Genomic DNA, 26,377 nt, shown 5'->3' on the forward strand with positions numbered 1-26,377 from the left:
GTTTAGCCGAGAAAAAACCCACATGTTATGGGCTAAACACGGCCAGCTGCAGGCAGTTAACTGTCTAATCTCACATCAATCGATTCCCCAAACAAGCATAGGTGGAACGAAAAGTCACGGAGCAGGGGGAGGGGGGAGGAGAGGGTGAGAACAAAAGGGAAGGGCGAGAATGAGTGGGAATCAGACACAGACAGAGAGATGACAGCTTGTTTTGTTTTTTCTCTCCACTGGTGAGTGCGTGACAATCTCTTGTGTGAGACCATGAGAGCAACAATGATTACAGAAATGTTTAAAGTCCTCACTGACTGCTCCATCCTAACCTACACCATTACCTCCCTTTCTCCTCTGTCACCTGTTTGGTGTATTAATGTGATTCCTTGCCGTCCCCTCATGGACAATTAAATGAGGACGTTTTTGAAAAATTAGAAACATATGGAGTTTTTTAATTGGCCAATTCTTCTTGCCGCCCATGCGTGGCTTTTCCCTCATCGCGTAAACCAATGGAATCACCAGTGGATGGGTGTGTGGGTTTTTTTTTTTTTTTTTTGCGAACTAGTCAGACATGCATGTTGGAGCACAGAGTGCGTTGAACAAACTGTCATTGTCCTTTTCCTGCAAAAGAGTAAAAAACAGTGCCTTCTGTTCCCTGGATTAATAGCATCATTACAGAGAATCCATGTTCAGTACGCACAGCGACATACTTTGGATCCAGTCAGTGGTTTACATACATCGCAGCGCAAAGGCTCTTTTGTTTTTTGGAGAATATCTGTGTGTTAATGAGCCCATACGAGGGCTGCATCCATACTACGTCCTTTTTTGTTTACAAATGTATAAATTATGCTCCGGATACACATGTCGTCCATCCAGGAGAAGTTTAAATTGAGTCCGGCTCGGTTTTCGTTTGAAATCTCTGGGGCTGCATTTTTATGTGTAATGCTCAGTGGGATCAAGTATCAAGTATTAGCCTATGTTTTGTTTTGTTTAAATGTCTTTGAGAAGGCATGTTGATTTGTCGATTAAGCGGTACTTCAGAATCGGCTATAATAATAATAATAATAAGGAAATTCTCTCTCTTTTGGCTCATAAACACGGTGCGGTGTATTAGGACGCTGAAGAGACTGTGTCGGAAACTTGGTTTGTTCGGGAGGATAAACCATACAAACTTGGAGGAGGAGGTGGGTACAAGAGGGTATGTTGTATCACAAGATACAATAAGGCAACTGATCAAGTTGCTCGATCCTGTCGGTGTGAAGCTCAGACAGACGCGGCGTCTGAGACGCAGACACGACCGCACCAGAGGCCCAAACGCGCTATGGCATATGGATTCCTATGACACGCTGAATCCATATGGCATTGCCATGAATGGTTGTATTGACGGTTTCAGTCGTTGTGTAGTGTGGATGGAAGCTTATACCTTTTTTTTTTGCATGAATTTTATCAGTGCCTGATTTTTGCCTGCCTTTTTTTGTGCAAGATTTTTTTTTCGTGCCAGATTTAATTTTTGCCTGACTTTTTTTTGTGCCGCATTTTTTTTTTTGGCTGTTTTTTTGTTTTTTTTGGTTGGCCCTAATACTTGTCCTAGTATTAATACTAGTATTTTTTTTTAATTATTTTAATGCTGTTCGGTGTGAACACGCAGTTTCATCTGGATTGGCTGACGTTGTAGTTCCAAAAATGTAACTCCTGATTGGTTCTTATCAGCTGCAAACATGCAGCATAAAAAAGCACCAAAGGTATGTTACTGCTTTTGGTGTGTTAGCATGGATGCAGAATATTATTATTATTATTATTCATTCCATTTCTAGAGCTCTTTTCTAGACACTCAAAGCACTTTACAAATCAGCCATTATTAATTAACACATTCTCACTTGGTGGTGGGTAAGCTACGTGTAGCCACAGCTGCTCTGGAGCAGACTGACGGACGAGTGGCTGCCGATGTGCGCCAAACGGCCCCTCCGACCACCACGATCATTCATACATACATTCATCAACTGTGGGAGAAAACCCATGCACACATGGTGAGAACATGCAAACTATATACTACATTTAACATAGTTAAAATGCTCACATATACATGGCAGTATGGATATAGCCTGAGGTGCATGACTGGTAGAATCTGCATACCTAAACTAACTAAATGTACATGTATAATCCTGGTTTATCGCCTACCGTGACCTTACAGTAACCATGTGAGGTGGTGAGGGTAAGGAGGTGCTCCAACAACTCACATCTAGGGAGTTATTGTTTAACACATGTCATGTGTAATCTGCCCGACCCACAGTGCTTAGAAAAAATTATTCATATTTAATCACCGCGCCACGAAAGCTACACGCCGCCTGCCGCTCGCTAAGTCATTTTCCGTGTTCCATTATCAAAGTTTCAGAGACGGGCGCTCGGGGAAGGGGGACTAAATGGAGAGGCTGAAGTAGTTGGGCTTATAAAAACATAATGGGCTTGTCTGCTTTGATAAACTGAGGACGTGTATAGAATGCCCCCCTCCCTCACACCCTCAAACACACACACACACACACACATACCCCGCACACATTAAAAGAGGAAAGTGCAGAGAACAAAGTAAGGAAGAATAAAGTAGCCAAGTGTAAGTTGGGATTGTGATTCAGGCACGTCAAGAGCTCGGTCGTTAATGCAAATAACTGCAGCTCGGGAAAAAAACAGACTTTCAAGTGTGTCACGCTGGTCCAACATATTTCATTTCCCATGCACTCAAGTTTACCAACGAGGGCTCACCTTGTTCCAGAGGCGGCGGTTTCACTCCGGTAGCTTTTAACTTGAGGGCCTCCTTCGCAGACATGTCGCAGCAGGAGCCTTTGTTGGTGTCCTGGTCGCTGTCGGCCTGGTCGCTGTCACCGTGACCGCTGTCTCTGAGGCTTGCTCGCTCAGGGTCTTTGAATGTTGAACTACTGAACAAATCACCACAACAAAATAATAGTATTAGTACACAGGGTATAGGGTGTTTATTAGCAGACCTGCTATTAACATCCTTTCTCAGTGATCAAATCAGATAGAACTATACCAGCTTGTCACTCCCGGAAATGAAATGCATCCTGGATGTGTTTCATATCTGTGTATGATTTGTTGATTTGTTTTTCAAAATAAAAGCAGAAATTAAAAAACAAAAAAAACTTGTTTTCTCAATATTTGTTTACAAAATCAAAATCAAAAAATGGCTAAGGACTCGTTTTTACAATTTCCGATTTTGTGCTGAAACGAAAAAAAACGAAAAAAAAGGATAACGCATTTCCTGTATAAAAACAAACCAAAGAAGAAGAAGTATGGCCAGACTGGAGGATTATTCAGGCATGATTGGACAGCTTTTTACGAAAACAAATTTACAGACCGGGGGAGGGGAGGTCATATTTCGAGAAAAAAGTTTTGTGTTCTCAGGCAGACACTTGATTCACTCACTCTGCATGTTTGCTCAGGTGGTTTGTTGTTTTTGTTATTGTTTGTGTTGCTTCTTTTTATGCGTACTATAAAAATGTGTATTTTACTTGTACTTTTGATACTTAAGTTCATTTAATGTGAGCTTCTTTAAGACTTTTACTAAAGTCATTTTCAGGTATGGTACTTGTACTTTTACTCAGTTCCTGATACACATCTGATACACACTAACACAAAATTATGTTTTTAACAAGTGTGATTGTACATATGTGTCAGATGTCAACATGTTTCAGAGTGTTGGAGAGAAAAAATAAAGGTTTTAACCAGAAATGGTTAAATGTGGTTTTATGATCTGATCAGAGGACATTCTGGAGCTTTCAGACCTGGACTTAGAGCAATTTGCACGACGGATCACTCAGAATGGATGTTAATACCAAGTCTAAACAGGGTTGTACAGTATTAAGACATCACTAACCGTTCCTGAATGCTCAGATACAGTTTATTTACAATGCGATGAAATACTTTGTGTGGACAAAACCTAACAACATTTTGTGCGTGACTATACTCTAAGTAATACGGCGAACACCTCCAGTGGCCACTTTTCAACCTTAATTAAATGCACACGCCTGTGCTCTCTGTGTCACAACTTGGTGTAATTATTTGGTCGGGCATAGCTAATGTTGTTAATATATTGTGTTGGTGCTATTGGAGAAAAAGAAAACAAAGGTCTGAGACGTGGCGACGGTTATGGATCCAAACACTTACCTTTGAACAAACTGTTGTCTGCTACCCATATAATTAGGCTCAGTGGGGAAATTGTCCGTCTGCGGAGAGGAGAGAGAGAGAAAACAAAATTTGCTGTTGGCTCTACAGAAATGAATCCTGCAGTGAAACAAGATCTGGTGAGATAGGATTCATTTGGGTGGTGGGGGGTGTGGGGGGGGGTGTATCTGTGCAAGCATAGGAACCAGTTTCTATGTTGTGCAGGCTAATTACCGATTCAAATGGAACATGGAGAGCAGCACGTCAAAACTGGCAGACAACATGTAATCAATAACCACTGGAGAGTCAAGTAAACATCGAGTAACCACATCACTGCAAGAGATGCAATACATGTAATGTAAAAATGTACTATTTACTCCCTGATGGACAATGTTTTGGGTTTTTTTTGCATTCAAGGGAAAACTGTTTGCATGGAAATGGGGCTCGTTCTGTTCGTGTCAAACTATGGTTCTGTTTTGCTACAGTGGAATCCGATCTTACGCAGGAGGCTCACAGGAGGTTTCATGGTATGTGGTTTAGTGAAAAAAGAGATGCATGCACACACAAATTCCACATTATTTAAAGTAAAAAAAACGAATGCACTCTTATTTTGAAGCAGTTTTTTTGATAAATGGGAACATGTTTAATCAACATTCAATCCCATGTCAAATGATCGCGTGGGTGTTTATCGACTTCTGCTCCGATCGGCATCAGTGCGAACACGAGACCCAGGTGAATGTGTGCTCATTTGTTTTTTTGTCCGCTTACAGTTTTGGCAGCAATGATAATTCCTGCATCAATTTAGGTGCAACAAATAAAAACAGGTCAGAACGAACCCCCGGGCGATAAGAATTATATTAGCATGTTCACCTGGGTTCAAGAATGCCAGGTATACCCACTTACTTTGGTGCGAGAGAGGCTAAAGAAAATCTCTCACATATTCACGCACACAATGACAAAATACACTGGTATAATAAATCACTTCTACAAATCCTATACTTCATGAACTGTATAATCACTCTGCAATCCTCAGCAAACGCCTGCAGCAGTGTATTGCAGACCGGATCAATCACATTGGCACGATAAAGAAGTGTCTCTTTCCAAGACCGTTTCCCTCCTATTAATTATATCCAACAATAGTGAAGGATATTTTTTAATCATGTGGATTGATATTAAAAGGTCACGGATTTTTGAAAATGTGCTTTCTAGCGCTTACAGAAACACATGTTAAGCTCATTATCGATGAAAATAAGTCATGACAAAAGGCAATTACATGCACGGACTACACTGGAGGAACACAGACAGAATGCAACTAGTTAAAGGATAACTAAAGCCCCTCTTCTGCAGCTAACTCCACCTGACTTTGAAACATGCCAAGAGGTGGGCTGAGAGCTGAGTGGGGGAGAGGACAGGGGGGGGGGGGGAGTGTAGCAGTTCTGGGGCGTGGTCTGGTAACAAGTGCTGATTAGACAAGAGAGTGTCAAAAAGAGTGTACCAATAGCTATGTTTACATGGATACAATTAATTTGAATAAAAGCCTAATCAGAATACAGGAAAACATGCTAATCCAAAAAATCTGATACGACCCTTTTAGGAAACAAATTTCATTTCGAATGAGAAGACTGGTATATGCTGATTAGGATCATTAGGATCTCTGTTCATATGCTGATCTGAACATGACTTCCTGGTTGGGTGCCATCACGTGTGTGAGCCATGTAAAGGTGACATATTTTTCCGCTTTGTTACGGTTATATTTTCAATCCAAAGGAGAATAATGAACAGACACGGAAGAGGAGGAAAATTAATTTGTTTAGTGTGGAAGCAGCTTCTTCTTATATGTCAAAATAGTCCTTGACGCTTGTGTATGTACACCACAATCTGATCGTATCTATTCTTTTCCACATTTTGCACATGTAAACATACTGTAGCCACTGATGCAGGTATGGACTAAAGCCCAATTTATACTCCTGCGTAAAGTGCTCTGCGTAGGTTACGTAGAGCCCTCTGCGTTAGTTACGTAGAGCCCTCTGCGTTAGTTACGTAGAGCCCTCTGCGTTGGTTACGTAGAGCCCTCTGCCTTGGTTACGTAGAGCCCTCTGCGTTGACGCAGTCGTAGAGCCTCAGGACAGAACGAGCGAAGCTGCTCTGTGCCGGCCACTGTGCGCACCGAGCGTCCACAGAGGCGGAGCTGATCACCGCCGACAACGTCGCTGCCAAGCTATAAATACGTCATATCTTAGTACACAAACCACATGTTTAGACTCTAAATGGCCAATTTCTCGCCTCAAATTATCTTAAAACTGCGTTCCGTGACACAGAAAAGTGAGAAAAAAACAACAACCTTGCGCAGCGACCCCTACTGATCGGGCGGGAAATTGCAGTGCGCATCCGTCACCACGACACAGAAGTATGAAGGCTCGAGGGGTCTCCGTGGTTACGCAGTCGGATAGCGCATTACGCAGTCGGAGAAGTATAATGTGGCCTTAAGATAGCCAAATGTGAACGCAGTAGCTGGTGTTTGACCAATGCTTTTTATAAAAGTGGTGTTTAGTTACTAAATGTCTATGAGAGTATCAAATATAGGAAAGATAGAAACAAATGCCTTGAGGAGAAATAATTTTCGTACTGCGTTAGCAGTATTCAACACATTCATCGCAGTACACAATGAATTTCCCTATGCAGTACACAACTGTCTGCCTTGAACTGTGAGCAGGGAAATGTCATGTTTAGTGAGTAATGCTTCCTCATGCTCAGGCTTTTCACATGCACAGCTTGACTCATAGTCAATACAGTACTTCAATGTCATCTGTGCTCTGTGGTGGCTCGGGTGCGTGAAGGTCACACAGGCCACCGCGGTACTTTGACGTTCAATGCTTTTTTATCTCCACCTAAACATTCAACTCTCCATTCAGCCTTCGCCACGATTGAAAGGAACCACCCACAGAGTACTGTATATCAAAGACTGGAATCTGACCACAGAGTACGAAAAAATAATTATTTTTTTTTTTAAATCGTTTGGCATTGAGATGGTAACAGCTTGAGTTTTTCAAAGAAGAAAAAAAAAGAGATGTGAGGGGAGGGGAGGGAGGGGGGAGTCTTGATATTGATGTACCCCTTCAATGCTTTCATGACCAGGGACTCATCCTTGGACACATCTTTCAATCAACTCGGCTGTGTTAGCACTGAATCTAATCTGGATGAAAGGATAGTAGCATGTTTTTTTTTTACTTGCAGCACATCCACACAGCACACACTTCACTGCATTTTTTTTTAACATGCCAAAATAGGGAGATGCATATTTTGTCATGACTTATGATCGTCGTCTTCATTGTCTTTTTTGACAAGTATGCCACCAACCGGACTGGAAAGTGTTGCATGTGGTCTAAATGCAAGGTCTTCATTGTCTAATGAAGTGGAGGCGCTCTTGGTCTTGATCTGTAAATGCACCACTCATAGTAGCATTAGTAGACATAGGGCCAATTCCAATTCCTATCTTAACCCTCAAGCTCAACCCTTAATCTCAACTGGCCTCAAAACCAAGTGTTGAGGGTTATTTTGTCACTTAGAAATGGGACACCCCTTAAATGCAGATACGTCTTCAGACTGTGGGGGGCAGAATAACGCGAAAGCTGCGTCCAGTCTGTCAACTCCAAAAAAGAAGAAGAAGAAGAACACATTTACTTCACGATTGTTTATTACGATCCGTTTGTCAGTCAAGTTATTAGGTTGTCAGTTAGTTATAAGATGATACTCATACAAATACCTCAACCACGGACATATTCAGCTGACAGTTACCACACACCACGGCTTATTGAAAAGTAAACGATAGCAATTGATCGCTTGTCCGCACCGGCCGGCTATTGACAAAATATTGTAAAATAAAAATAAATGTTACGCAACAATGACGTCAGTAATCCATAATATGGGCCTAAACTAAGATAATACAATGGTTTTCATCATTTTTATATCTCTATTAACAAAGAAAATACTTAATTTGTAGCGTACTTGTTTCGCTGCTTTTGCCGCCATCTTTGTTATGTGAAAACACGCAATGCATTCTGGGTAGCCCTTTCTCCCAAGGGTGGTCTCGGAAAATCTCAATATTAAGGGCGACATTTTGGAGACTGAGGGTTAAGCAAGGAATTGGAATTCACCCATATTGTCCCCATAGACCTCCCTACAAACACGTTTGGCTTATCAATATTTTTTTATTTTTGCGTTGTCCTCATCTGGCATACAGGAAGACTACATCGTTTTTTTTTCATTTGCAGTTTATGGGATGCAGGCCTTTATTCAATGTAACCACTGAATCAATAAAGCTGCATTTGTACCTTTTTATCCTTCTTTTATAACCAAAATGAGAGTAAAAAAAAAAATTCATACTTAAATGTCCTATTTACTATATATCTCTCCAAGCCAATAAAAAGCACATTACCCTACTTCATCGCAAACCTCTTTCCTGCCAATTAGAATCCAGGCTGGTCTTGAGCCTCCATCTCTTCCTGTCTGTCTATTCCGCCCAGCCCTCTCACTACAATGGGCCACTTTCCAATGAATGGATCAATAATGGGCCAGTATGAGCTGCTTTGTACTTAGCCAGTCGGAGCCCACAATGAATACAGGCTAATTTGAGAGAGAGAGAGAGAGAGAGAGTGATAAGTACTGGCTCAATGTCCACTATTTTTTATTATAATTATTACTAGACGCTGTATTCTACGGTGAATCCATTCATTCATTTAGCAGCAAAACTAGAGTTTGGTGTCACAGACTTTTGCTTCTTTCTTTCTACTTTTTCCTTGTGGAGCTTTTTCAAATCAACTGAACCAAACTGCTGCATCTGTATATCTGGCTTTTTTGTGCTCAAAAATGAGTTGTTGACTTAAAACGTTCCAGAGCAGCACTGAAGCTGTTGAACACAAGATGAATCCGGGGGTCCGGGGTCAACTTTTGTGTAGATTTTTTTGCAGGAGCCAGTCAATGTGAAGTCAATTTGAATGAGAATCGCAAAGGCGTGTTTTTGAACCGTGTTGAAGGATGTCTTGAATCTAGTCCGCACAGCGTGGCCACAAAGGTCACAGAGATACCGGAGTAAAGTGAGGCTGAGTGAGTGCCAAAAAGTTGCGTTCTATTCTGTATTCCCATTGAGGCCCCGGTACTGACTGCGGAGACAGCGGGCCGATTGAGACAAATGGGACGAGCATATTGGAGCTCTATTCCACTCTCAGGTCTTGTTGGTGCATTTTGGGTCACTGATCATTTTTACAGGGACGTGTGTGTGTGTGTGTGTGTGTACATGTGTGTTTGAGATCTTAGATGGGGTTGGCGAACAAGGACAAATTGCAGCTTCTCTTTCACACCTGGTTGGACGGATCGCTTTTTATTCACAGAAACCAGAGTGCACGCCCTCCCTCTACCTGACTAGGTATGATACATGCGTTTGTCCTTTGCTGTCTTCCAAAAACACACACACAGCACTCAGCGTTGGGGGATATAATATGCCTGCAAGTGTGTGATTGTGTGTGTGTTTCGTCATGTCAGAGGGTGTGAGCTGCTCCAAAATCCACCATAACCTTGTCAGCACAAGCCAAATAGATCGCAACTGCAATTTTTAATTTGAAAAACCAAGTATCTGCAGTGTGTGTGTGTGTGTGTGTGATGTTACCACCGAGGGAGCTCAGGTTTATTATTCTTGGAAAACTGTCAAAGTTGGAACAGCCAAATATGAAGAGAAATTTAGGTTAGATGAAAGACAAAACAAGAGGAGGGAGGAGGGATGCAGCCAAAGCTGGAATTGAATACAACACACAAAAAAAAAGATCTGTGAGAGGACGATAAAAGAAGCGAGGCAAAAAAAGTGGCAGAGAAATGCAACAATAATTAGACTGCATTGATTAGCCAACGGCTGACAAGCAATTGTAAGCGATCAAATCTAATTAGCTGCTGCTATACGTCTTCCTGGAGATAACGTACCAATCAATCAATGGACTTAAGTGAACTTAAAGCCATCACTGTCTACTGCCTTCTCAGTGTCTTCCAAATAATTTCGGAGAGGTCGAGTCCAAATGAAATTTAGACAAGTAAGAAAGTGCTGCTGATGTAGGTAAATAGAGATGAAACCAGGTCTGAGCCACACACACACACACACACACACACACACACACGCACAGCTCGCTAATGATTCTGGAGTGTACTTAAGAAGACTTTTAAAAGAAGTCATCGCAGACCGTTTGTTTGAAAGACGGCTTTAGATTTTTTCGAGCTGACGCAGCTCTTCTTTTGCACTTTTGACTGTAGGTAGGTTATGCAGTTATCATATGCAGTCAGACAGACTCTTTGCAGTACAGAGCATTACCAGTGAGGGAGCATTCGCACCTGGTCTGCTGGATTATTCATCTGAACTGCACAGCTTCTGCTATATGCTCCTTCAGCTCTGACAGTGTCAGTGGGAGATCTTACTGTCCCGTCCATTTCCCTTTTTGCTTTCTTTCACAATGTGACAACAGGAAATAAGGCACTTCAAGCAAGCTTCATTAGCTGACTATGTAAAGGTGCAGTGTGTAGAATTCATCAACATTTATTAGGGAACTAAATCACTACTTACACTATCAAACCAATATCTAAATAACTAAGAAACTCCCACACTATTAAAGGCTACTTGGTTATTGGTAGGGGTGGGAATCTCTTGGCACCTCACGATTCGATTCGATTACAATTCAGAGGTCAACAATTCGATTCTAAACCGAGTATCGATGCATCTCGATGCAACAATTTTTTTACTTCAATACTTTGCTACTCATTTAAAAGTAAGATAAAGCAACATAAATATAAAAGTGGTAGTGCCCCCTCATCTGCCTCATCTGGTGCAGACAAACGGCCCCTTTATTTCTGCGCATCGCCCCTGCGCTGTTCTCTTCTCCCTCTCCTGCGCCGTTCGTCGCTCCTCTGCGTCTCCAAGCGCTCATTTCATATCTAAGGCAGACTGGATAATTTCTCTACGTGTTTTATCCCCACATAGCAAGTAAAGCCTGGCGGCCCGCTAGGCTTATAATATACTGGGGGAAACCCTGGCTCTGCAGTGAGCGAAGGGAACAGAATGTTGCAGGGGGTGAAGTAATTTAATTTTTTAAAATTCCGATTATTAACTTATCCGCATCGATTCGGAATCATTCTAGAGAGAATCACGATGCATCGAAGAATCAATTATTTTTCCTACCCCTAGTTATTGGTTTGTTTTCAGTATTTCATTTATTGCTGTATTTTGCATTCTTATTCTTATAATTTTGTTTAAAAGGGGCAATATAAATGCATTTGATTCAATTCTCCTGTTAGTATTGAGTTCATGTGCAGTACTGACCGACTTCATGTGCTATTTGCAGGGCAGACCGTAACAGATAAAGCCTTACAGGAGAGATTTGTGCTACAGGATTTGCTACAGTGAATCACCTGCATGAGCTCTGTAGATTTTCCTCACCAGCACAATGTTTGTCCCAGGATGAAATGAGTCACACTGAGCTGACACTGCATGTGACTTATATTTAAAGTTCTGGGGTTTGTTTGATATAACATGGTGAAAACCTTACACAAACAGATTTGATGTATGCACAATAAACATGCAGCGTTTGCAGACGAAGCAATTTCACTGAATTAATTAAACACATTAAGAATAACTAAGATTAAAAAAAAATAAAAACCAAGACAATGGGTTACCAGCACTGCATTTTCCCCTCACAACTGCTTTGCTGCTCGATGAGTTGTGTGGAAAAAAATAAAATAAAGATGTAAGTAATCCATAATATGGGCCTAAACTAAGATAATACAATGGTTTTCATCATTTTTATATCTCTATCAACAAAGAAAATACTTCATTTGTAGCGTACTCGTTTTCGCTGCTTTCGTCGCCATTTTTGTTATGTGAAAACATGCAATGCATTCTGGGTAGCCCTTGCTCCCAAGGGTGGTCTCGGAAAATCTCAATATTGAGGGCGATACAGCCCTTAAACTTGCCCCTCAACTTAATTTTTCTGAAAATCGAAATCGGGACAGCACTTGCACTAGAGGGAGCGCGCATTTTTGAGATTGAGGGTTAAGATTGAGGGTTAAGCAAGGAATTGGAATTCACCCTAAAATTGTATCGCAATGCCAACGCTCATTTATGCAGCCTATTCTCATAAAAGATGTTTACTGAAAGCTACGAAAACCAATGCACGGCGTCTTCATATGCTTTCAAATGATCGCACAAAATTAAAATATTTACTGAACCACACATAACATCTTCTGCTGCAAATCTAATAAAAGCCAAGCTGAATAGAGTCGCCCACATCGACACCACTGTTAGTGTTGGTGTCACCACCGCTTTTGAATAGAGGCAGTTTTATATATGTTTTTGGAAGTTTTTTTTTGGTTTCATAAAATAACTAGTTTATCACACAAAGCTGGTGAGTCAGGCAGCTCTAACCTAACCCAATGACTTCATCTTGTTAATCATGGCCTGGCATAATTTAAAATTCAATAGATCTGCATTCTTCTTTCTTTTTTTTGTACTCATGTCCATTTGATGGGAAAAGGGGGATTTTTGCTCCCTCATTACACAGCACTGAGTAGCACTTTGGGCGGCTTTTATGTGCAGTTGTATAATCCACATGGCCTGTTCCTCGCGCATTCACTGCACCAGCAAAGACACAATATTCATAATTAATATGCAAGCACTTATAATTATTGCATATTATTTTTGGTTGACCATACAGTATCATTACTGATGTCTGTTAGGTCAGGCTTCATCACCACAGACAAGACAGAAAGACTACTTCAAAGTCAGGCTGCAAAGATTAATCAATTACTAAATGAATCATCAGATTTTTTTTTTTTCTGGTTTCTTTGCGCCATCGAACAAAGAAATCAAGAAGTGAATCATCAACTATTTTGATACTTGAATCAGTTTAACTGTTTATTGTTTTAATATTTTTTGATTAATTTGCTCCATATCACAAAGAAATTAAAGGTGCCATATGTAAGAATGTGGCCAAAAACGGTTACTACATTCAAATTCAAAATACCGAGGTCTTTTAGGTTTCGTTTTCTGACGTAACTGGCAACCCGTGGTTGCTCGGCAGCTGAGACTCTACTGACTGCAATGATTGGTAGACGGCGGTAGGTGGCGCCACATGACGCCAAAACATGATTTCAAAATGTGATTTGCAAATTAATCGTTAGTTGCACCCCTACAACAAAACAGATTTTCCTTCATCCAGCATGGTTTCTATCATTTCATTATTCTTTTTGATTTATGTATGTACATATATATATATATATATATATATATATATTCCGTCTCTCTAGAAATACCGCTACAATAAGTTTAATAAGTGTTCTCAGGGATATTGCTGCATTTGACATTAAGAGTAACAGTGAGGGTTTTCAATATTTCCAAGTGTTTCTTTTTTTTGTCGAGCACATTCAGCCTCTGTAATAATGTTTGTCATTTAATCTTGGAGACTAAATGACGTTAAAAGAGCATGAAAAGAAAACTCTGAGGGGGAGAGAAAAAATATGAACTGCTCGTTTGAGAGATGGTCAACAAAGCTTTGTTAAGACTCTGTTCTGATGCCTGTCATAATCATCTTGAGGCTCAATTCAGGTAGAAAAGAAATAAATAAAAACTCTCTCCTGAGAGGGTGCACATCATTGAACTTGAACACACACTCTAAAGATATTACAGTAGGTCCTTTTTTTGTGAAGCATAAAAATTAAATGATGGGCTAAATCAAATCCTGCGTTTACAAAATGACTCCGATAATAAGCACAAAGTAATACAGAACAATCTGTTTACGACAAATTATACATAATACCTGTTTGTTTTGTTGTTTTTTGATGCATGCAGTTTATTTGTTAATGGGATGATTAAGCTGTTATTCTATGAATCACCCTGTACATGATGTTGACCAACATTCCCTTGAGTAAACATTAGAAAGAGCTGACAACACTGGAAACACAACGCAGGCAGTCAGCATGTATTTTGTTTTTTGCTAAATACAGTCGGGGTAAATAAAACCAATGTGACTGTGACCCATTTTTATGATGCAATTGTTTGTCTGAAAGCACGTTAAGTAAATTAAAAGAGTTTTACGTTTGTCAGTTTTTTCATTTTAAACAAGGTCTCTATTTTTTTTATCTTTTTTGAAAGCTGAACGAAGAACAGTAGTTACATGGAAAAACAAAATTTACTAAATATGTGTTTTGGATAGTCTTTGGGGAGGCACGTTATTATCCCATGTTAGGAGTGGGCAATATACTGTATATAGTGACATGAGACAACATCTCGTCATATTGTGGTATCTGTGATGTAAATAAAAAATATATTGACTCCACATAATTATATTTATTAAAAAAGAAGTCACTAATTATTTGTTATAGAAGATATTGAACGTATTTATAGGCAATTTCATTGTTTCTAACAGTGACTGAAAAGTAACAATGAATCTATTTTAAGATCATGATATACAGATCATTAACGGCAAATATTTAGATTTTAGAGTGTATTTTTAGTGTATTGTCACTCAACATCTCAAAAGAACACCTGTGCAGCTTTATATCCCTATATATTTTGTATATCGGGGCATAGCCTAAAATATCCAGATAGTATTGATAAACTATATCGCCCAGTCTCACATTATTTATATTGTGCTATATATCAATGTCAAATGATATAAAAAAGTATATCGAAATAAGATCTTTGCCCATGTCAGTAAGCCCTACGATATATCAGAAGTGACACCAATGTATCTATACGTTCATAAAAGTTTTCATATTTGTGTCAAAGCAAATGTAGATGTTCATTTTCTTCATTGTGTAAAATACATAGACGTAAAAAGACACAGTTGGTGAGAGCACAAGCATAAAAGTCATCTGCGTTGGAGCTTAATCAGCTACCATTATAGTCATTAGTCATACCAACCCTAGCCCTTGGAATTGTGTTTGACGATTTCTGAAAATAAATTTTAAAGCCAATGTCGACCGATGCCAATAATACCAACGCATCCCTAGCAACAGCAAACTATGATTCAATTCCTCAGTGTTGTAGAATTATTATTACCTGTCTCTCACATTGCTAGGTGTGAAATATATCTTAAAACAACAATGTAATGCAGTCATGAAACTTAATCTTTCATCTTGTATTGTACGTTTACCCACGCAAAAGCAAAATGACTGAACACGGGGTTTTGAAACAATGGTGTCTACCATGATCCTCTGCTACTACTGTGTGTGTGTGTACATAGACATAGATGGAAGTTACTTCTGAGTCATTAAGATACAGTGTAATGTATATGAATTCAAAATAAACTCTATTTCCAAAAAAAAAAAGTTTACATGCCCAACATCTTCTCTGGTTCCTGTGTAGTTTAGAGTCGTTTTGAGGGGAGGTTTCATGTGGATGAAAATATTTCCTGAAATGATGCTGCGTTTACAGAAAACGACAAATGTGAAAAATGTGTCAGTTTGCGTTGCGTTTCCTTGTGGATATGGCTTTCAGTTGCCATCACAGAATAATGCTCTGAAAAAGGAAAGGAGGGCGTGGGGCGACACAAGAACATGCATTCATATCAATACAATCCACATCTGTGGCAGTTTAGCCCCAGGGGTAAAATGGTAAATGTAGCTTGTGTCATTTTTATATATATATATATATATATATATATATATATATGTTCCAACACCCAAAAGCCCCTAACACAGCAGTTTGCCATCTCTCCCAAAATAGCACTGTTGTTTTCCCCTCCCTACTTGAGACAGTTTGTGATGACACCTTCACCCAGCTGGTCTAGGTGTATGTACAGCTGGGAGCAGTCTCATTATTAAAACATATGGAGATGTCACCGACAGAATTCAATTGGAATTTGTTTGATGCTAAATAATATATACTTATACTTATAAGTTGTATTACTAAATGCCAATCGATTATTTTAAAATATTTTTTTAAATAATGCATTGAGGTGCCATTATATAGACGTGATCAAAACAAATCGCGAGGTACCCAAAGTCTCCCACCCCGTATGTGATCCTGGAGTGTGAGCCTCGACTCATTCAGCACTTTCTCATTCTCATCAGCAGCGACAACAGGTTTGACATTGAAGTCTTGAGTCAGCTCTGACCTCCTCTCACCCTCATTAGTCCAAAGACAACTCAGCCCAGAATCAAAAAAGGCTACAGTACAGACGTAACAGAGGTGAAGTCGGGCACAAACACAGCCGCACATAACAAGCACCCAAGTCGTGCTATTCTTATAAAGCGAGAAGCCTGCAAACAAGACTTACAACAACAAGACTTCAGACTACATCAGCCAACGGGGTTGGTTCAAGCTGGATTTTTCCTCCATGACATTTTTTTTTTTTTTAAACCTGGGAAGAACAATCAAAAAACCGATGCTGCATCCTGATGTTACTGTATATTAGAGCTGAAACGATTAATCGATGAATCGATTATTAATCGATTACTAAATTAATCGCCAACTATTTTGATAATCGATAACCGGTTTTAAGCTTTTTTCATGATTAAAACAAGATTTCTGATAGTTTTAGCTTCTTAAATGTGAACATTTTCTTGGTTTCTTTTACGCCACATAAACAAAGAAATCATTGAAACTTATTAATTTTGGTTTGTGAACAAAACAAGACGTTCGAGAACGTCATCATTTCCAGGTTTGACAAACATCGATCAACATTTTTTAACATTTTCTGACATTTTATGGACCAAACGATTCATCGAGAAAATAATCGACAGATTAATCGATTACAAAAATAATCATTAGTTGCAGCTCTACTGTATATTAAAAAAAATGTGGACAGGACTTCACATGACATTACAGTAAAGCTCAATTTATACTCCTGCGTAAAGTGCTCTGCGTAGGCTACGCAGAGTCCTCTGCGTCGACGCAGAACCTGTCGAAGAGCCTCTGCGTCGTCTCCGGGTGCACAGAAAAATTTTGTAAGTGTCCGTCACTCCGTCAAGGGACAACGGAGACGGCAAGAGCTGCGATTGGTCCTCAGGACAGGCCGAGCTAAGCTGCTCTGTGCCGGCTCACAGTGAGCAGCGAGCGTCCACAGAGGCGGAGCTGAACACCGCCGACTTCGTCGCTGCCGAACTATAAATATGTCATATCTTAACACACACAGCACATGTTTAGACTCTAAATGGCCAATTTCTCGCCTCAAATTATCTTAAAACTGCGTTCCGGGACACAGAAAAGTTACAAACGGCCGCTGTTTCAACAACAACAGTCTTTCTCCCTCGGACGCCATTGCTCACTGTAGCCAAAAGCACAACAACCTTGCGCAGCGACCCCTACTGTAAATAACACGGAAGCTTATCGCATAACTGTCTGATGGTTCGTTTGACACATACTCAGGGCACCAATGTGTGCAGCAAATTCAGACATTGTTTTGATAAGAAATGCCTGAAAAAATTGGTTCATTTAGCAAATTAATTAATTTTGCAACTAAACGGGAACATATTGAACAGGTACTGCACTAATAATGAAGACTTTGAAATGACGATGGGTGGATTTTGTTGCATTTAGACAAAAACCAACTGTTGCCAGTTGTTATGTGAAGCTAAGCTATAAAAACTGTTCAGATGAGTGGAGAGAGGCATCAATCAAGAAGGCAAATAGGGGCAATTTCCATGTCTCGTTTCATAAATAAACATTTTCCTCTGTTTGAGCTACAATGTCTTTCCCTTTTCAAATAAAGGGATTTATGGAAAAAAAAAAAACAACCTAAAAACAATTACCGTAGGATGGAACAAAAACAATCAAATAAACGGCGATACAAAAAATGCATTCATAAAATAAACGGAGCCAAAGTCTGTATCCTTCAGAGTGTGGAGTCGTATCTAAATAAGTATGCTCATCATTTACCGAGCCAGCGTTTCACTTAGGTGCTTGAAGCATTCAATGATACAAATGAAATGCAGTCAATTAGTTTCCAGGCAGCTAAAAGCACAAATGTTTACTGTGGTTTAAATGATATTATTAAACCCTCTCATGTAGTATAAGAATCAGATTTGACTGAGGAAACTGGGGTTTAAGCGAATAACGCCGAAACAAAGAAACCGCAAAATGTTTCTTGTATGCAGGTTAAAAACAGACTCAGAAGAGCTTGTGGCTAAAATGCCAGAACACGATTATTCCATTTTAGTGAATGAAGGACGAGCTGATGAGAGGATTTTAGCCAGCAGACACAGACGTACAAATACACACATCTGATACGCACATGCATGCATAAAATGCACATATGCACATACTGCCTCTCTACAGCTCCACACACACATGCAGCAGATGGACTATGTATAGTTCCACTTCAAGGTGACCTATCCACGGTATACGTATCAGGTCAGCGGTGGTGATGAGGTAAATGCGTGAAGGAGGGGCTGGGGAGAAAGGGAGGATACAGTCCATTGAGAAAAGGCTTTAGGCTAATGCTCCATTGTCAAAGTGTTGGAGGCCAGTTCTTCACAGTCTCTTTTAAGTGCATCTTCGGGTGCATTAAGAATCTGTCAGAGCAGCTTTAGCGTGAATCAGCTGGCCCCGCGGATGAAACAATCGCACGTAATCTCGCGCTCCGAACCCTGCTGACCTTCTTCTCTTCAAATGCAGAGATAAACCTCAGTCGGTTAAAGACACAGAGACAAACAAACCGACACACACACACCTAGATATTTATTTATAATATAATGTAGTTGTTTTTCCCCCACTCTCTTCCCCTCCCCACTGTAGTATATCTGATGGAGATCTGGTATCCTGCCACAGCAACACCCATGTCCCTCCACCTGGGACTACAACGACTCAGCATGTCAATGTGACCTCAAAGAGGAGACATTTCAGACAGTGTGTGTGTGTGTGTGTGTGTGTGTGTGTGGAGGGGGGGGGGGGTTGTTTTACCCGACCAATCTGGAAATAACGCCGAGAAGAGAGGAGAGGGAAACGGAGAAGAGAGGAGAAGGGCAGAATGCACGCGTTCTATTCATCATCTCAGCAGCGTTGAGGGTGTATAAATAGCGAGATCGTTCTCAGCGTTATCATTGCGCCCGGCTCGCTTCTATCGCGGTGCTTCATTTATTAAGACCGTGCAAAGATCAATGCAGCAGACGTATATATACTACTCTGTACCGTCGAAAAGATAATCTCGTCGTTATGAATTTGGCTCGGGTCGTCGGTAACGTGAGCAACTGCAACGCTTATCTGAGATGACAAGAGCTGTGAGAAAGACAGGGAATCCGAAAAAAGTGGAAGACAGTCGGAGCAAGAATTGGGGAAGTGAGGCAAAAAAGAAGAGGGAGAGAGAGCAAGTAACACTAGACAACACTCAGAGAGAGTGATACATAACGAAATACAGCGCTTCAGTACCAAACACCACATAAATCAATAAGATACGCAGCAAAACCGGCAATTGATCTGAATGTTACAGGGGGCGCGGAATTATTTCACTCTAAGACAGAAACCCAGTCAGGGTCCAATTGAGTACATCTGTCGAGCACAAAGGGAAAAGATGAGACCGGCCAAATACACCGTTTTCAATATGCCAATAGCACGCAGCGTTACTCCAGCAACCCTGAAGAGCAGACACGATGGGAAACGTTTGACGACAAATCATGTGCGCCCGCCATTTAGTAGGACCTTTTGTTTAGGCAATAACATCCCAGAGTGCCGACTCATTTCTGCTCTGTTGCCACAAACATACACACAACGGCCACGACAAAAACACAGTGGATGTCAATTCCCTTCAGACACACACAGGGCTTCGGATGAGGGAGTCGGATTTCAAACTGTGCTACAGATACAGCGGGAGTGAGACGCAGAGGAGGCAGTGGGATGTCTCCTGGAGACCTGGACCTGCTCAGGCTTCGGGTGAATTCCAATTCCTTGCTTAATCCTCAATCTTAACCCTCAATCTCAAAAATGCGCGCGCCCTCTAGTGCAAGTGCCGTCCCAATTCTCAGAAAAATTAAGTTGAGGGGCAAGTTTAAGGGCTGTATCGCCCTCAATATTGAGATTTTCCGAGACCACCCTTGGGAGCAAGGGCTACCCAGAATGCATTGCGTGTTTTCACATAACAAAGACGGTGCCGAAAGCAGCGAAACGAGTAGACTACAAATTAAGTATTTTCTTTGTTAATAGAGATATAAAAAATATGAAAACCATTGTATTATCTTAGTTTAGGCCCATATTATGGATTACTGACGTCATTGTTGCGTAACATTTATTTTTATTTTCCGATCTTTTGTCAATAGCCGGCCGGTGCGGAGAAGTGATGGTTTGTTATCGTTTATTTTTCAATAAGCCGTGGTGTGTGGTAACTGTCAGCTGAATATTTGTATGAGTATCATCTTATAACTAACTGACAACCTAATAATTTGACTGACAAACGGATCGTAATAAATAATGTGTTCTTCTTCTTCTTCTTTTTTGGAGTTGACGCTGCTTTCGCGTTATTCTGCCCCCCGCAGTCTGAAGACGTATCTGCATTTAAGGGGTGTCCCATTTCTAAGTGACAAAATAACCCTCAACACTTGGTTTTTAGGGCCAATAGATTAAAGGTTGAGCTTGAGGGTTAAGATAGGAATTGGAATTGGCCCGTAATCTCCACAACTACTTTTTCATTTTAAATTGCTACCAAATAAAACTAACCAGCGTCCAGATGAGTGTTTTAGCTATGTTTCAGTAATCACCTTAAAATGTTACATCATGTGACCATTCAGGTAGGACTACTCTTGGCATTAGAGGTTGGAGAAATCGTCAATTTCCCGATGCATCGTGATTGTCTTTTATATGGTTATGAATTGATTAGGAAACAGCCATAATTTGAAAAATGAATAAACCAAATGTTGAACATGTCATGTGTGGAAAAACTTTGGCTTCTTTGGACAACAGGGAAGAATCGAGGTAGACAAAAAAAAAGTGGATTCTCTGCTCTGCAGTTGGGATTATGATGGGAAAAGAAGCAATCGTGAAAAATACAGCAAAGTTTTTTTTTTTCATTAGTAACAAGGTGAAACTGAAAGGGAATGTTTTAAAGGAGCGTTTTGTTCAAAGCTGATTGGTAAGTTGCAGCAGATAAGAACCAATAAGGCCGACATCACCATTCCCCAAGTCTTTGTCTTTATCTGTTGTCACATCTATACAATATACTATAGACAGCCACACAGTTTTCTAACAAAAAATGAACAAGATATGTTCAGTTTTTAAGCAAAATTGAAAAGCAAATTTCCATCTAAGGAACAGCAGCTGTGATTGAAGAATATGTGTGAAGACAGCCATTTTGCAGCAGCTTAATTTGACATGAAGTTGGGTGAAATTAGAGTAAAATGGCATGGCATTCAGTGCTATGTCCCTCTGATCAATTAATCGCATTACTGATGAAGCTGAAGAGGTGCTGAACTGTGGCAGGCAAGGACGAGGGGGGAGAGAGCGAGCGAGCGAGATATTCAGGGAGCAGGGGATAAATCACTCCTCTTATACTAATGAGATAGAAGGTGAGAGCAGATTCACATAACTCACTGTTGGTACTACAGCACATGTCTGGGGGTTGGGGGGGGGGGGGGGGGACAGTGGAGGAAGATGTGGCGGGAAATAAAAGCTCTTTAGGTTGGGTCGGTGCCAAGACACAAGAGAGTGAGTTCCACTTTGTTTGACTTTGAAAGTGTTTGATTTACAGCAAAGAGACCCAGCTGCTGCCAGCTGAAAGAATGCATCAGTGAGTCTGTCTATGGGCCTTATATATATATGCAGCCTACTGTTGCTGTGTGCATCTCAGTGTGCATTACTGTGAGGTCACTCCTATCTATATCTATCTATTGCTGCAGCTCCAGACCCCCCCCCCCCTCGCTGCTCTAAATGTTAAGTCTAAAGACCCCAGGAGGGATCTGAGGACACTCAGGGGGCGAGCAGGCCCCTCAGGGAAGCCCAATTCAATCTAAGGGAACCAGCGAGGCCGGTGCTTCAGAGCACAGCTGGTGGTAGCACAGGTGCATGTATGCCCGTGCATGTACACACACACACACACACAGTGGCTGAATCATAGATTCCTCCACTGAGAGGGCTATGTTTTGTTCTCCTGTTTTTGTGACCTTTGTTGATTCTACATTGGCCCCCTGTGCAATGTCAGCAGCTCACAGAAGTGAATATATCAGAATCTACTGAGGGCATGCACAATATTTGGTTTGTTTGTTTGTTTGTTTTGCCATAATTTATGTTTTCCTTTATGAAAGAGTGTGCACTGATGTAGCCGATATTAAAAAAAAAGAAAGATAAATTACATTGTTCAGGAAGAACACATTGGCGTTCGTTTGCGTGCTTGCAATGCGACAGAAAAATGCGCAACCCACAGCATCAACAAGGTCAGAAAAACAAGACATGCTGTCAAACAAGAAAGCCGCCACTATAAACCAAAAAAAAAACAAAAAAAAGCAAAAGCATTCATACTGTTGGTGCCTCGTTCTAACAGTGAAAAGGGGAATTTTGAGGTCTGACAGGAACGGATCTGAAACCCTTGAAAATGCAGGTCTGTCTTTGAAATGTAAAACAATGAAAATGACACAAAAAAAAGACACAATATTCTGAAGCTCTAGTGTTTCTAGAAAATTAGGCAAAAGAGATGCTAAAGTCTACTTTTCTCCTATGGCCAAGATCGTATTTACTGCGTCCATGTGTAAATTCTACCCATTTCTGCGGTGGCCCACATGGACAATGCAAAGACGTTGGTGAGCACCCCGACAGTTTGAGTCCATGCGAACTAATGTTTTGGTCAAAAGAGACAACACAGAGGACAGTAGCCATGAGGCGGTCTGTTGAAACCATGGATGTATAATATGAACTGGATAGAGCACCGCCCCCCTCTGCCTCGAAGACAAGTTTTACATGGTGGCCACTGTGGGTACTGCAACAGAAAACCCCATGGAGACCAAAATCAATTTTCCCATTGACCGCAATAGTAAAAGAGACGCCCGTAAAAGTGTCCACAGGACACCTCGAGACATGGACACTGACTTTTATAGATCTTTATATGGTAGTGTCACTACTGCGCATGCTCTATGGGCCCCATAACCCGGAAATAAACGCGGAAGTCAAAAACTTTTTTGGCATATGCGATGGGTGAGCAGCTATATAGGAATGGACGGAAACAAGGGGCGGTGCTCTATCCAGTTCGTATAATAAATCCATGGTTGAAACTAGAGCTGCAACTCACCATTATTTTTGTAATCGACTATTAGTTGTCAGAACATTTTGAAAAAATGGTAGCTGGCATTTTCCAAATCTCACAATGACGATGATGTCAATTTATCCGCAAACCAAAATCAATCGGTTTTAATTGATCAGTTTTAATTTGTTATATGGAGCAAAGAATATTCACATTGATGAAGATGAAACACTCAAACCGATCAATCGTTACCAAAATAGTTGATGATTAATTTAGGTAATTCATTAATTGTTACAGCCCTAGTTGAAACCCAAACATGAACATTATTTTGCATGGTTAGAACACTAGACTCATCCATACCGTTGTTTTAGAAGGAATGGAACCAGAGCCACATGTACATTTATGGAAATGTGAAAAGAATGACCCAGGTCTGTCTCGCTCTCTCTCTCTCTCATACATTCACAATCACACAATGAGACGAGAGTGGACGTCCACAGTCTTATTATCACATCCCTGTCATCTCTAATAGTCTGCTTCCTATTGAACAGAGCAAATTGGTTTAATGTGTCCGGCTTATCTGGCCATCACAGAGGTTAACTTGTGTTCTCATATCCTGTCTCTTTCTCCACGCTCACAAAACACTAAATTCCTTTGTTGCCATGCCACAGTTACAGTCTGTGTTCCTGTGCATGCACAGCAGCTGCCTGAAAGGATTTTGAGTGGCTAACACAAGGACAGTACAAACTGTCAGTCTTCTATCCATCCGTCTGCTTACGTTTACAATTGGACAATATGTTGCAGTTATAAATTATAGGGGGGAATTGTTCTGACTGAGCCTTGTCATATTCAATTATTTAGATTTTGTCAGAATGGACAATAAATAAATCATCAACTTTCACAGCTGTATCTATTATAATCCAATTTTTAAGGACAATTATATAAGGAGATTTGAAGTATGTGTAGTATTGTTGGCTCTCTCAGTCATTCTAACACATCTCTAACGCTGTTGGTCGTAGACTGTATGAGACACCAAAATAGGAATTTAAACTTTTTTTTACCGACATGATCATAAATTTAGTGTCAATTAGCTTATTTTCAGAAAACAAGCAATTTCCGTTTTCCACTTCCCCTGTGTTCAGAAACCTCTGATGTGCATTGTGACATATTCTACTTCCCACTGATTTGTTAACTGTTATGATTTATTAATGGAGGAAGATGCAAATGTAGCTGCCATTTTGTGCTGCGTAACACCACTGCAACAGCCTCGAAAACAAACCAACACATCGGATTTTGAAACAACCCCCCAGACCCCAGAACACCACCACAGCGATATTAGTAATAGCAGCTAAAAAAAAAGAAGAAACATTTAATGACAAAATTGCTATGTTTTTATATTATGAAGTGTTCAAATAAATTACAGCCACTCCCTTGAGCAACTTCCCATGGTCTGACCTCCTCTCAGTTCTATCATATGAGCTTTGGGGAGAAGAAGGAAAAATAAAACTGCCTATTAATAATTCAGAATTTTGGTGTGTAATATGTACAGTAGCAGCAGGTTTATTTGAGGAAATATGAAGATACACCCTAAGGCAAGCTGACTGTTGTTTTTTATGTACTGGCAAGCTCAAATAAAACAAATCTGGCCTAGCGGCCCATAAGAACTCAACTGAGGGACAAAAGTACATATATTACACATGGCTTCTTAAACTGTATCTCAGATAAACAACACTTGTTTGTGCACCGTTTTAGCCACTGAGCTGCTCAATCCCATCTGTGAGCGGGCTTCAAATGCATGCAGGTTTACCAAACTCATTCCGCAGAAAGCTCCAGAGGAAAGTTATCTAAAGATGAAGGGCGAGAAATGAAATAAAGAGTGCTTTTCTATTCATTGCCTCAGTGACCAGTGGAGTGTGGGAGCAATTGCGATACAATATAACGGCACAGAATTTGATAAGACTTTGATAAGACTCATTTTGTGGAGTAGACGCCTTCAAAGCAGCCCCTAGCGCAGCTACACATGCATCTGTGGGTTTGTGTGCGCGACAGCACCCGTCTGTTCGTTGGAGGAAGGGTGTTTCAAGGTTTGGACAAATGCAAGATTGTCACGCTCATAAAAAAATAGGGCCTCTGTCACAGAGCCTGCCAGCTGAAGGCTTAAATCACATGCCTAGAATACACAATGACGCTACACCCACATGCACGCACACACACACACACCGATATGTACAATCTCCCTAAATTATGCAGAGTAGACCATTCCTGGAAGCATCCACTTTCAACATCAACTCCAGCTACATTGTTCGCATGCATATATGCTCAACCTTAAAAAAAAAAAAAATCAAGCGAGTTAAATCTCCTATGTTGTATATAACACAGTCACACCTCTTAACTGCTTTTTTTCCCCCTCCCGCAGCAATACATTTATGGCTGCAAGGCAATTTGATAAACCATTCAAACACCTTTGTTTTGTTTGCTATGCTCACAAAGGAAATCCACCATGGGCAAATTTGAAATACCATGGATTTACTGCTTCCTCGGTCAATTCACTTATTGTTATTCAAAACAACAGTGATGGGATGTTGTCAGGCAGTCACTGCCAAAAAATATATTTCATATTTCACTTGTTTGTTGGGTGTTAATGTCCAACACTTACATTAAAACAGTATAATTCAAGTGGCAAGCTGACTGTCAAATCAGCAGAGACAGACAGTGTCCCTTTTCTCCTTGACACCATCATCTCAGTGCCACACTAGAAAAGGCAGAATGCTGCCACCTAAAGGCAGCATTGATAGCCTTTCAGATTCCCCCCCTGTACCACCTGCACCTTATTAACGTGGATGATGTCTCACAGAAACAGGGCTTTTTTGAATTGGGGTTTTAACAGTGAATCAAATTAGAACACACACACAGAACATATCAAAACAAAGCAATATGATACATTGCTGGCCTATTAAAAGTAATGATACTGGAGTCTTTCAGTGTTTAGTAACAATGTTGACTCATACAGGTAGAAAGAAAGCAGCAGA

General features: G+C 40.5%; 1 protein-coding gene across 1 annotated transcript in view; it reads right to left on the reverse strand.

The window, feature by feature from the left end:
* Nucleotides 1-26,377, reverse strand: part of pcdh17 (protocadherin 17) — a gene marked incomplete at both ends in the record, with an annotated part of 74,355 nt that overhangs the window by 43,261 nt on the left and 4,717 nt on the right. Inside the window, 2 exons of the mRNA XM_083890922.1 lie at nt 2,749-2,921; nt 4,168-4,226. Coding sequence (XP_083747048.1) covers nt 2,749-2,921; nt 4,168-4,226 — 232 coding nt within the window. The remainder of the gene's footprint in view (nt 1-2,748; nt 2,922-4,167; nt 4,227-26,377) is intronic.

This window comes from Microchirus variegatus (assembly GCF_963457635.1).
Source record: "Microchirus variegatus genome assembly, chromosome: 6".
NCBI lineage: Eukaryota > Metazoa > Chordata > Actinopteri > Pleuronectiformes > Soleidae > Microchirus > Microchirus variegatus.